The 13,491-nt window shown below is 35.8% G+C and overlaps 2 protein-coding genes and 1 pseudogene across 2 annotated transcripts; 1 reads left to right on the forward strand and 2 right to left on the reverse strand.

Moving 5' to 3' along the window:
* The first annotated feature begins 458 nt into the window (after positions 1-458).
* LOC139883638 (GDSL esterase/lipase APG-like) lies at positions 459-2,439 on the forward strand. Its single transcript, XM_071867791.1, has 5 exons — positions 459-711; positions 1,276-1,406; positions 1,496-1,729; positions 1,824-2,079; positions 2,246-2,439. Exons 1-5 carry the CDS (start codon positions 459-461, stop codon positions 2,437-2,439), a joined length of 1,068 nt encoding a protein of 355 aa, XP_071723892.1.
* A 553-nt stretch (positions 2,440-2,992) lies between these two features.
* LOC139883645 (LRR receptor-like serine/threonine-protein kinase IOS1) lies at positions 2,993-9,256 on the reverse strand (annotated as a pseudogene).
* Positions 9,257-9,355: 99 nt separating this feature from the next.
* Positions 9,356-10,183, reverse strand: LOC139883646 (uncharacterized mitochondrial protein AtMg00310-like). Its single transcript, XM_071867797.1, has one exon. It carries the CDS (start codon positions 10,181-10,183, stop codon positions 9,356-9,358), a length of 828 nt encoding a protein of 275 aa, XP_071723898.1.
* Positions 10,184-13,491: the final 3,308 nt, after the last annotated feature.

Genomic DNA, 13,491 nt, shown 5'->3' on the forward strand with positions numbered 1-13,491 from the left:
ATCGAGTCACTAAAATATTAAAAATCACATGATTCGTCAATTCTAAATTGAAATCGACTCGGACTTGGCGACCCATACCGTGTTATATGCTGTCATATTTTTTATACATTTTATATAAAAGACAATTAATTAGGGACGGAGTGTGTATTTATGATTCAAGCCTAACTCTTTCTGTATTTGGGTGCGAGCAAAAGGAAAAATCTTTCTCGGACAAAAAAAGGAAACAAAAGATAGAAGACCCAATGGCTTATGTTGGAGGTTAGTTACATATACACATGCATGTCAACAATGAACCATATTATATGCTATTACCAGTCCACTTGAGCTACTCTCATTTAATTTAATTTACTCTCAACCGCTATCTTCCTTCTTCATGTCATGACCCCTAAATTTTTGGCACATTTTTATAAGACCTAAACACAAGGCACACACTCAAAACACACGCCTAGATTTCTAAAATGGCTCTTCATAGTAAAACTATGACTTTGCTCTTGGTGGTCTCTGCATTTGTGTTTCTGGGTTCTGTTGTGTATGCTCAGGACACTCTGGTCCCGGCGATCATTACTTTCGGAGATTCTGCGGTGGATGTCGGAAACAATGACTATCTCCCAACTCTTTTTAAAGCTAACTACCCACCTTATGGAAGGGATTTTGTTAACCATAAAGCTACTGGAAGGTTCTGTAATGGGAAATTAGCCACTGACATTACTGGTGAGTTCCCATTTTCGACTATTTAATCTATGTTGGATTATGAAGTATTTCGTACAATGCAGTCGCTCAGATATTTGGCCTACCACAGTCAGACTTGTAAATAATTTTCCTTGACATTTTATGTGTCGATATTGAAATATTTGATGGAAATAAGAGTAACTCAGATCCACCATGCTATTCACCTAAATTACCAAATTTAATTATTCCTAACGGCAAATACTTATATCCTGCATTAGTTGGTTGTAATACAACCAGCAACCAATAAAAAATCGACATGATTAAAAAAATAACAATTTATTTTTAATACATAATGGTTACACTGATACAGTACTGCAGTGTCATCTAAGGTTGTCGGTGAAATTTTGTCTAGTTTGAAGATATTGATGTTTTTGGAGAGTTTATCATGGTTGAGTAAACGTATTTTTCTTGTTTATCTTGTCGAAACTATTTAGAAACCTTTCTAGAAAATGAATTCTTGTTTTGATCGATCGGAACATCCAATTTAGTTTCCCATAAATTTATTTACCTGTTCTAATTCTAACATGGATTCATTGATTCTGGCAGCTGAAACTCTAGGATTCAAGACTTACGCACCGGCGTATCTTAGCCCAGAAGCCTCAGGGAAGAACCTTCTTATTGGAGCCAATTTTGCTTCGGCTGCTTCAGGATATGATGAAAAAGCAGCATACCTCAATGTAAGAATTTTGTGATTAATTAATTTCCCGAAGAATATTTCCTCTCACTGATTTGTTGCTAATTCCTAACGAATGGTATTCTGTTTCAGCACGCAATCACATTGACTCAGCAGTTAGCTTATTTTAAGGAGTACAAGTCCAAGCTTGCGAAAGTCGCCGGAAGCAAGAAAGCAGATTCCATAATTGAGGGTGCATTGTACTTGCTAAGTGCTGGAAATAGTGATTTCCTTCAAAATTACTATGTCAATCCTCTCATCAACAAAGTTTACACTCCTGATCAGTATGGCTCGTACCTCGTCAGTTCATTCAAGAGTTTTGTTAAGGTATATATATCCTTAGATCTATTGCATACGTATCAACCCAATATTTTCCTTGAAGGATTTTATTAATTAGTGTATTCATTTTACTGAAAATCAGACGTTGTATGGAATGGGAGCTAGGAGACTTGGAGTAACTTCACTTCCACCACTAGGTTGCCTCCCTGCTGCAAGAACGATATTCGGATACCATGAGAATGGATGTGTCTCGAATATTAACACTGATGCCCAGCAATTCAATAAGAAGATCAACGCAGCAGCTAAAAGTCTTCAGAAGCAACTTCCTGGCCTTAAGCTTGTGATTTTCGATATTTTCAAGCCACTCTACGATGTAATCCAATCTCCTTCCAAATATGGTATAAAATCGATAAATTAATAACATCAATTAATAATAATAATTTGTGCTTCAGATTCAATTTTGCATTAAATTATAAGCTCGATTCACTAGTTAATAAAATTTGCATGCTCTCAAAAGTTAATGTTAGTGCGTGACGATACTGATCTCGCATTTGGGTTTGACAGATTTTAAGGAAGTAAGGAAAGGCTGCTGTGGAAGTGGATTGGTAGAGACAACTTCCTTATTGTGCAACCCAAAGTCCCCAGGAACTTGCTCAAATGCCACTCAGTATGTGTTTTGGGACAGTGTCCATCCATCTCAGGCTGCTAACCAAGTCCTAGCCGATGCACTTATCCTACAAGGCTTTGCCCTTCTCTGAAAGAGTTATCGGTATAATTTTTATTTTTCTTTTTAGTCTTGTGAAATTTGTACCTCTGCTACGCATTTGGTGTCATAGTAAATCAAGTGTAAAAGATTATAAGCCTATATTTACAATCATGTAATGTGAGATTGGATTTCTTTCATCATTGTTCACGAATTATATTTCAGTTATGTATAAGATCAGATGGTTTGACATCTGAAAAAATTGGCCATTATCATCATCCTATCCAACTTACCCTCAAATCTTGTGTTGATTTTAGCATGCTCTGAATCCTATATGGTAATCCTAATGCCATCTTAAAAGCATCGTCATTTCCTAAGGGAAAGCCTATTCCTAATAGGATTTTCTGTGAAACAGAGCAAAGAGAACCAAAGGTTTTTCAAAGGAACATAGAATACTTTGGAATATCAACAAAAAAAAATTTACTTACAATTGCAGAAATACATAAATATGTAATCCATTATTACATTTCATGAACAAGAATCATGGAATTAATAAAATAGAATAACGAGAAATAAAAATACTTTGTCAGGGCTTTTTCCAATATCAATTACCTTGCAAGTGGAGTCATTCCAGTGTGCACATTGACAGTAAACATATCAGAAGATTCAATAGAAGTTTCTCTTCCGTTAGTTTCTCTTGTCCTTGAAATTTCCATCGCTAAACACTCTTTCAATTCCGTCGTGACAATGTTCATGGTTGGCCTTTTAGAAGCAGATCCTGAGAGACAAGCCATTGCAAGCTCGACAGCTTTCCAAGCAGAGTTTTAATCGAAATCTCTGCGCAATCTTTCATCAACAATTCTTTGATGTCCCCAGTCGATAGCATAAAGTTGACTCATTGACTTATGTGGTTATTCTCTTCTGTGTTTGTGATTACCGGCCGACAAGAAATTATTTCCAGGAGAACAACACCAAAACTGTAGACGTCACTTTTATCTGTCAACCTTCCCGTCACATAGTACCTGTGAGGGAGAAATTTTCATTCATGTATAGAAAAAGTAACATATATATATTTTGGGACTGAACTGAATTTTTTTTTTGTCGTAATTTTGAATGAGCATAAATGTTGTGAAATGTGTCTCACTCTGGATCAAGGTAGCCGAGGCTCCCTGCAATAACAGTAGAGACATGACTGACATGAGCGCTACTTTCTATCGGGAAACTTTTCGAGAGCCCAAAGTCGGCTAATTTGGCTTGGAACCTATCATTTAATAGTATATTTTGTGTCTACACATCTTTATGAACTATAGGAGGTTTGCATCCATCATGTAGATACTCCAAACCTGAATTTCCAATTCAACTTATAATACATCAGTCGCGTGTAATCAGAATACAATTGCTATTATGAGCCTAATCCTAAAATATTCTGAACTATATTTATGGGTGGGGCTTTTAGTCTCAATTCTATAAATATTTATAATTTTTATAATCCTAGACTTTTGAATTTAATTTAATTCATCATATGTAGAAGCTGAATACCTTGCGCAGCCTCAACCGCAATCTTAAGTCTTCCTTCCCAGCTTAGAATGCTTCTACTTCTCTCTACTCACACCACGATAAAAAAGTGATAAAAACACTTTTGAAGATTCAAAGTTAATGAGATTGCTTGTGAAATGAAACCTGATAAATGTTGAGACAAGTCTCCGTTAGCCATAAACTCATAGATGAGTCCAATTTTGTTGTCTTCGTCACAGTACCCAACAAGGGTCGTTAAGTGTCTGTGGTCACCCTCATCAGAAGATTCACCTGTATATTAATAACAATTTTGTAAATTTTTTTCATTAGAATTCAACTTTTACATACAAAAACACCACTAGCATTGTGAAGCTGAATCATAATGAATTCTAGAAAACAAGTTCCAATCCAGTTTTGAAAATATTGCCATAACTCAATCGAGAAGTTGTTACCTCTGTTTGAAACTGGGTATAACCTTGGCGTGATGCGACAGAGAGGACTTTCACAGCCACTTCACTGTTATCTACGAAACCAAGGTATACTTTTCCAAACCCTCCCTCACCAATTACAGTTTCCAGATTGTTGGTGATTGCCAATATTTCTGCATACGTAAACCTCCGATTCTTTGTTTCCAACTCCAAGGACGGATTGGGTTTGTCCTGTTTATTTTCAACCGTTTTCCCTATTGATAAAGTTTAAATTGAGACAACTATTGAGAAACCCAACCCTTTTAAGTGCGAAGAATGACCTTTTATCTATACATACCTTGTTTTTTTCTCTTGAGCACTAAGAAGATACAAACTCCAATGATTATTAAAATGAAAATCGAGCTTATTTGCTGCTAAAACCGGAAGAAGAAGACTTTTGCTCTTCTTTTTCTCTGAGCAAGAACTCGACGTGCAATTGTCCGTTCCATTGATGCTAGGTTATTCAAGCAATACAGTCAGATAACAAAAGCGAAAACCTAGCTAGGAAATCTTTTTCAGGAGTTTCCAACGCATACAAGAACAAAATGTTCGTACCTTAGGGACAGTGAACCATCCTTGGATTTTTCAAGGAGTTTCGAGGGAACTGAACTTGTGAAGTTGTTTCCTTTCAGATTTCTGAAAATCCATTAAAAATTGATTAATACTGTTGTCGAGAAATACATTCTAGACATTTAATATTCTGATATGATAATAATCCTGAAGCTTACAGGACTTGTAAGGATGATAGTTGAGCTAGAAAGTCAGGCACGGACCCAGTCAAACTATTGTTTGATAAATCTCTGAAATAAAAGTTAAGAATATGTATAGGTGAGCCAAAAAGTCAACGGACTAATACAAGTGCGCATGAACATAATATTCAAAGTACTTACAGAACTTGTAACATGGTGAGGTTTGAAATGAAACGAGATATCTCTCCCTTCAAACCATTTGATGACAAGTTCCTGCAAGTTACAAGTTGAATATGAACATCAGTAGGTGGATATATTTTTAAACCCAAAAGGTGTATAAATTATGTTTGATGAACTTTCACTTACAAGGATGTGATTCTGGGAGGATTATAACCACTATAACTGCAATTAAGACCGTCCCAGACGTATTCTTGAGGGGAGCATGGATCTCCTTGCCAATATTTCGATAACTCGTACGCAGATTTGATATTCAATGCAGCATCAACTAATTTAGTTATCCACATACAGCAAAAATAATTAGAATTTTAGAATTTTTTAAAGTATATCTAGCTTGTAAGGGAAGACTAGGAATTTTACCATCTTGTTGGACTGTTTCGGCCTGGAAGAGTTATTTCACGACGTACAATTCGATTGCATTGATGAGAGGAGGAAGTGTAGAAGTTTCAGTTTTGAAGAGGGAAAGCTTGTAGGAAGCTTTACTGAGAGCTGATGTCGTGTAAATAGTACTAGTGTATAAATAATCAGGAACAACAGGGCCATACAAGTACTCTCCATTCACGGAAATGTTGAAAGATCTAGACTCGTTAGGTTTGAGAGCTACAAGCTCCGCGAAATGCCTAAAGATGTAAAATTTCTCCGAGGTGTCATCGATAGTGATTGTTAATTCTAACACGTCATTTACATTTTTCTTTGTGGCAGCTGTTCGCATTAAAATTTCTGGAGGGTGGAAAACATTGCTGAAACCCGAATCAATGGTCTGATTCGTACTTAGCTCTATCGAGTCGGGGAAATGAAATGTTGACCATATACGATCATATATATCATCCTTAAACCTGAAACCCAAATTATAAGATTTTAATTAATTAAGAAGGAAAGAGAGTTTGCGTAATAGAAGAATGATGGATGGACTAACATAAAATCGCTAACCTAATGCGCTTGTTAGTTACAGAAGCTACATCATAACATGCGAAGAGAGAAAGCGATCCAGATTGAGTGACGTAAGTCGTATTCTCCAAAACCCAAAACTCTAATCCTGAAATCAAAGGTGTTCCAAGTCCTGTATTGACTAGACAAAAGTAAATGAAGTTTGAGGATGGGACATGTATAATCTCTTTTGTAATAATCGTTGATTCATTAGCCAAATCCACTGAGTCCCAGTAATTAGCTCCAAGGTGTATGTCGAATTGAGGTGTTTTGCTTTGTCCATCATAGTTTCCATACAAAAATGTGGCTCTGACCAGATATCGGTTTCCCTTTTTAACCTTGACGTTATAACAATTACGAGTTCCTTGAGAAAAACTCCTAAGATTCCATAGAAGCTGTTGATTTCCATCGACTTGGTACGTAGTCGATACGCTCTCTGCTGTACCAGTGCTAATGAAGCCTGCATCCGTCGTATAGTTTATTCCTGTTATTGAATCAATGTAGCTGGAAGTTGCACCACAATCTATGCTAATAAAACCTGGAAATTAAATAAAAACCAAAATACCGTTAAGTATAAATTAAACCTTCATTAGTATGTGGCACATAATTATAATCCTATGACACTACCTGATTGGTCTTTAGCTCGAACTAGAAAGAGTAGAGCAAACACGCATAGAAAAAAGAAGAGAAAATATTCGAACATCTTCATGGCCAGCATTTTTTGGTCACCTCACAACTCAGAAGAACTAAAAGCAATTAATGGCATATACAAGTATGTAGTTAGGTGTAATATTATTATCATTTTTACCTGTTAACATTTTTTCTCTCCCTTACGTTTTTTCGTTAGCCTAAAAATCTCTCACGTTTTCAAATATCAGCCAAAAATACCTCTCTGCCGTTAAGTTCGCACATGTGGCATCTAGTGACGCCTAGTCAACTGACAGACCAATATATTTGTGACACGTATCATCTGATTCATAAAAACTTTGACACGTCATAAAAAACCAACATTTTCTTTGCAGAAATTCATGACGTGGAAAAAAATGTGTGACGTGCCACTAACACTTGTCGCAATTGTATTGATCTGCTAGCTTACTGAATATGAATAGGCGCCACGAAAAGCTACATAGGTGCCACGTAGGTGAAGATAACGACAGAAAGATATTTATGAAACCCTTCAAATCACTAATACTTGGCTAAGAAAATTCACTTAAAAAAAAATTATTTCTAGAAACGTACAGACCTTGAACATTACGAATTTCTCCGAACAAGCACCGCACTAAATTTGATCATCGACCTTAGAAATATCAAACTTTACGACGTTATGGTGTAAACTCTGGCATTGAACAATTTAAGTTAATTAATCAAATTATAAATAAGTTGACAATCCAATTTATAAAGTAATTGAGTTGAACATGCTGCTCGGGACAAAGTCTTTGACATATATAGCTAGACAGGGTCTTAAATGCCTTTTTTGACTTTTATTCCTTCATAATATAAGACGTATATGTCAGCGTTAATGTGAGCAAATCACCAATAATAAATCTACGATCTATCACAAATAATAATAATAATACACATTGAGTGAGGTAATTACAATCATCTGATTGTTACTCACACGATACATAATCCCCATTGGCAATATTAATTCTTCTGGCTAGAGTCGGGTACACAACTTTAAGAGACATTAACACGACACACTCATCTGAATAATTTGCCTTAACTTTTTTTCTTTTTGATTATAATCTAATTTTCGACTTCTCAAAATAAAATCAGCACGTACGTGTGCGAATTTATCTGATACGTACTAAATGTAAAATTAATATAGATTGATTCTATAACTCGTACGTGTGCGAATTATTGAAATATGTCTCATAAATTAACCATGAATAGTGTATTATCATGCATGTTATATTCATCCGTACCAATTATTTATCATTTTTTCTATGTACGTTGTAGTATTAATACACTGATTTAGATGTGCTCGATGTACGTAGGGTTTTTTTTGCAATATTTTCTCAAAATTTATTGATGACATGATCACCGTACGGAGAGGCTGAGCACGTGGCAGAGGAAGGGAAATGGTAGCCAGAATCAGTGGTTGTCGGGCGTACACATAAATACAGAACAAGAAGAGTCCAAGTATTCTGAAGAAGAAGAAGAAGAGGCCAGTGTTGTGTTTTTTTTTTTTTTTGATGGAAACAATGGATTCATTCGATTAATCCGAGTCAGCGATTACAAGTAAGGAAGGTGGCAATCGGTCTATCCCATTCGATCTAAGGTTCGCTAAGGAATGGGCTAGCCGATTGTTACTTCTGGGGGTATACACAAAAGCGCATGATACGAAATTTAAGGCTAACTGTTTAATATTACAAATAGTATTATGACAAGACAAAAAGCAAGTACCACTCCCGTTAAGCGCGTTTATGACCATGAGAGCATCCGATTCCACAATTAATCTTTCGATTCCAGCTGAGTAAGCGAAAGATATCCCTTTCCAAATGGCCAACGTTTCAGCTTGATTTATATCCGGATAACCGTCTTGAAAGCTGAAGAGGCAGCCTAAGTTTGAAGCATTGTGGTCTCTAATTACTGATCCCGAACCCCATTTACCTATGTGAGTGAAGACTGCGGCGTCACAGTTTACTTTGAGTGTGCCTTCAGGAGGACGGATCCAATGCCGGCTGACATTAATCCTGTGATTACCATGGTCTGTTCGCAGCGAGGCTTGTTCCAACTCATAGATACAATCTATGGCAGTAAAGACAGTAGCGGAAGGCATATTACAAACCTGCTCTTTCCAAGCTTTGTTTCGATTTTTCCACATAAGCCAAAGGATAACATTGAAAATTGGCCATTTCCCACAATCAATCTCTCTGTAAATTCTGAAGTACCAGGAGAAAAAATCCTCATTCATCCAAGCCTTGACATTCAAATCAGGAAAGAAAATTCGCCACACTCTTTGGGACCATGGGCAATCGATAAATAAGTGAGCTTGATTTTCGAAAGCCGAACCACATACAGGGCAGTCAACCATGTTAATAACTCCTCTTCTAATCAGGTTATCTCGAGTTGCAAGACTTTAGTGGCCCACCCTCCAAAGAAACAGTTTGATTTTGGGTGGGACCTTCATTTTCTAGATTAGAGACCAGAAGAGGGGATGAATGTTACTTACAGTGTCAAGATGGAGACAATCCAGCGCCACATAATACGCACTTCGAACAGTGAAATCATTGTCTTTGGTTCCGCTCCAAGCAATAACATCTGAACCTGATCTTCTAGTTGGTATAGATGAAATTTGTTGTGCTAACTGATTCCCCAGGATAGATCTCAAAAGTGTGAAGTTCCAAGATCTTCCCTCCCTGAGCAGTTGCGAAGCCCTAGTGATGCCTCTTTCCTGAAGTGAATCGAGATGTTGAGATGAGAGATTGATGGAAGGATGCCAAATGTCTTCTCTAATTCGTATTGAATCCCCATTAGCTATACGCCAGATACCGCCCTTGAGGAGGGTTTCTCTTCCTTTTAGAATGCTCCTCCAAGTGAGAGAGGGATTATTCCCGAGATTGGCTTCTTGAAAGGATGCAAAAGGGAAATACTTGGCCTTGAGAGATCTGGATAGGAGTGAATCAGGATTCTGCATTAATCTCCAACCTTGTTTAGCTAACATGGCATGATTGAACGCTGTCAGGTTTCGAAGACCCATGCCACCATTTCTCTTCGAGCCAGCCATGATATTCCAATTCACCCACCTGATTTTCTCGGACCCTTTCCACCAAAAACAACGGATTGCTTTTTCGATATCTTTCAGAATGGCCGCTGGAATAATGAAACAGCCCATGGCATAGGTGGGGATGGCTTGTATGACTGCTTTAATAAGAACATCCTTACCAGCATTAGAAGAAAACCTGGTTGACCACGAATTGAGTCTCTTCCACACTTTCTCCGCTATAAGTTTGAAGTTCATGGTTTTGGATCTTCCAACAAGAAGAGGAAGTCCGAGATATCTATCGTGCGTTATCACCTCCTCAATCCCTAAGCTGTTCTTAATACTCCTTCTTGTAATTCTATCCGTATTGGGGCTGAAGTAGATCCCTGATTTTGAGAGATTGATGGATTGACCCGAGGCTTCTTCATATATCCCTAGAGGACAATATTTTTCTTACAGCTGAAGTAAGCGAGGAGGAAGTTTCTGCAGCTCTGAAGAGCACTCATTCCAACAAAGCTCCTGGGCCAGACGGCTTATCGGCAGGCTTTTTCAAAACTCACTGGCCTCTAGTTAAAGAGGAAGTAACGTCGGCTATCAAAGACTTCCTAAATGGAGGAAACATCCCTTCCGATTTTAACCTCACTCATATTGCTCTCATTCCAAAGTCGAAGAATCCTGAAGTCTTGACCCAATTCAGACCTATTAGCCTTTGCAACTTACTCTATAAGCTGGCAGCGAAAGTCTTAGCAACTAGGCTGAAAAAAATCCTTCCGAGCATCATATCGCCTTTTCAATCAGCCTTCCTGCCAGGTCGTCTTATCTCAGATAATGTCGTGCTCGCTTATGAACTAACTCACGCGATAAAGAACAAGACTGGACAATCAGGTTGGTGTGCTCTAAAAACAAACATGTCTAAGGCGTTTGATAGGGTTGAGTGGAATTTCCTGAGAGCTTTGATGACGAAACTTGGCTTTTCTATAACCTGGATTGAATGGATCATGAGGGGTGTCTCTTCAGTCTCGTTCGCCGTGCTCATTAATAACATTCCTTGCGAGACTTTCAAACCTGAGCGAGGACTTCGTCAAGGTGACCCTCTCTCGCCTTTTCTCTTCCTGCTCTGTTCAGAAGGTCTTTCGGCCCTTATCTCACATGCAGAATCAAGTGGATTAATTACGGGCTGTAGCATCTCACGCACTAGTCCAAGAATCAATCATTTGCTCTTCGCCGACGACAACATCTTCTTCGTTAAAGCAGTTCAATCTGAAGTAGCAGTTATCAAAGGAATCTTCGCATATATCTGTCAGTGTTGTGTTGTTGGTCACATATATCTGTCAAACATAATTATTTGCATGAATTAATTAATGCTAAAACAGTGCCCTTAAAGTACTCCAATTTATTGACTAGCTAGCTACCAACCATGCATCACCCTATTTTAATTAAGGCCTGAATGAAATATTAAATCTACGTGCTTGGACTCTTTTCGGCAAAATATAATTTTTGTCTAAATTTGAATCTCATTTTAGCTCTCTGATAAACATATGAAAGAAAACCTAATTAAACTGCGTCTTATAAGTTTAAATATGTACATTAATTTATGAAAAATATTATTTATCTTAACTAAAATATGAAAGTTAATAGCAATATTAATTGCTTGATGAATTCGATTAAGAGTTAAATCAAGAACGAGGATAGTGTGTACACGAGTTGTTCCATTATTGTCATTTCACGTTTAAGAAAATGAAAGATTTTTCCTTTTCCTTGAAAGAAATATTAAAGAATATTTTTTGGAAGTGTTAAAATTTGATTTATGCTAAATTCACGAATTTTGAATGTTTCTAACTGGTTTATTTTTGTCCTATGCATCCTACGAACATATATTAGTTGTTTATTATAGTTATGGCCCTATTTACATACGTCGACTCTAATTTAGCAACGAAAATGTGATGTATATGTATCCTTGTAGTCATTTTCTAGCTACATTTCATTTTTTGGACTTTTTGGCATCTTACTTTTTAGAAGTATTTTTCTTACAAAATAGTATTTGAGATCAAATAAACTATGAGAATTCATTTTGCCAAAAAGAAAACAAAATAATAAGTGTGACTTCTGTAACGATATCTATATAAAAAAAATTATTTATGCTCATATATATGTTATGTTAAATCATATATATGCAATTTTACGAACATGATGTCTCAAAATTCTTTTTGAGACGATATAACATATATCTCGATGAAATTATCAAAATTTTTTTTAACGATTAACTTAATTTTATATACTAACAACTTAACATATCAATTTAATAATAAAAAAGAAAATAAATATTATCCTTGAAGAACTCAAGTTGTACTATCTCCCGTCCCTTATTATCTTCCTTATCACCTAAACACCATATTTTCAATTGAAGTGTGTAGAAGAAAAATTCTGCAATTTTTCTTCCTTCACCTTCACAAGCTTAAATTGAAAGGTTTTTTGTGTTCTCTCTTCTCGTAACTCTCCTTGATATATCAGTATATAGTTAAACAATCAAAGCAAATTTTATTTTGTTTTGATCAAAAGTTTAACCAACATGAAGAGATGTATAGAGGATAGAAATTTGAGCCAAAAGTTTTGGATGAAAAACGTGCCGCCATGGTCTAATAAATCTTCTTTAATTCATTAAAGTTTTGGATGAAAAACGTGCCGCCATGGTCTAATAAATCTTCTTTAATTCATTAATCTCATTAATCAATACCATATATTATATCACTAATTAATTAATAATTAATCAATACAATATATTATATCACTAATTAATCATAGTAATTGATAAAAAAAATTATATTAATTAGTTATAACATATAGTTATACAAACCAAAAAATATTAGAAGCATAATTGAAGTTCCAAACTAATTTCTAACTCTTTAAATTATGAAGTCATGACTAATATGAAAACATATGATATTATTATTGTCAATTATTTGTTGACTTAGACCAATCTTCATATGTAATAAATCATGCCGAAATCACTTTCTTCAGTGATGCTATGAATAGGAAGATGGTTACAAAGATAACTTGTTGTATATAAAATTATTGTGGTACGTATCTCAGTCTAAGCATTAATTACACACCATTGCAAAGAATAGTTTGACGTAGAATTTCTCGTTTGGTCAATACAGTGAACTAATTTTCTAACTAGCACTCACATATGCACATTAATGGAGGCTCCACACCAATATCCATGGAATAGGATATCTTCCCAATTGAAAATGCATCATATGCGCTAGTCTTAATTTCTGAATCATTAATGTCCATTCTTAATAATTTTATGATTAAATATTTTTTTTCAAGATCTAGACTTGTAAGGAACATATTCCACAATTATCATCGCTATGCATAATCATGTTCCACATGAGCCATATTGATCTAAGGACATTATCCAAATTATACAAATATATTACATATATTTATATCAAGTAAAATTATAAGAGATACTTTTATTAAATATAAATATTTAATTTACATTACTATTCAAAATATGATTACATATCTCGAGCCAATCACATTGGTTGTAAGGGCACATTTTC

The sequence above is a fragment of the Rutidosis leptorrhynchoides genome, unplaced genomic scaffold (genome assembly GCF_046630445.1).
Source record: "Rutidosis leptorrhynchoides isolate AG116_Rl617_1_P2 unplaced genomic scaffold, CSIRO_AGI_Rlap_v1 contig43, whole genome shotgun sequence".
Lineage (NCBI taxonomy): Eukaryota > Viridiplantae > Streptophyta > Magnoliopsida > Asterales > Asteraceae > Rutidosis > Rutidosis leptorrhynchoides.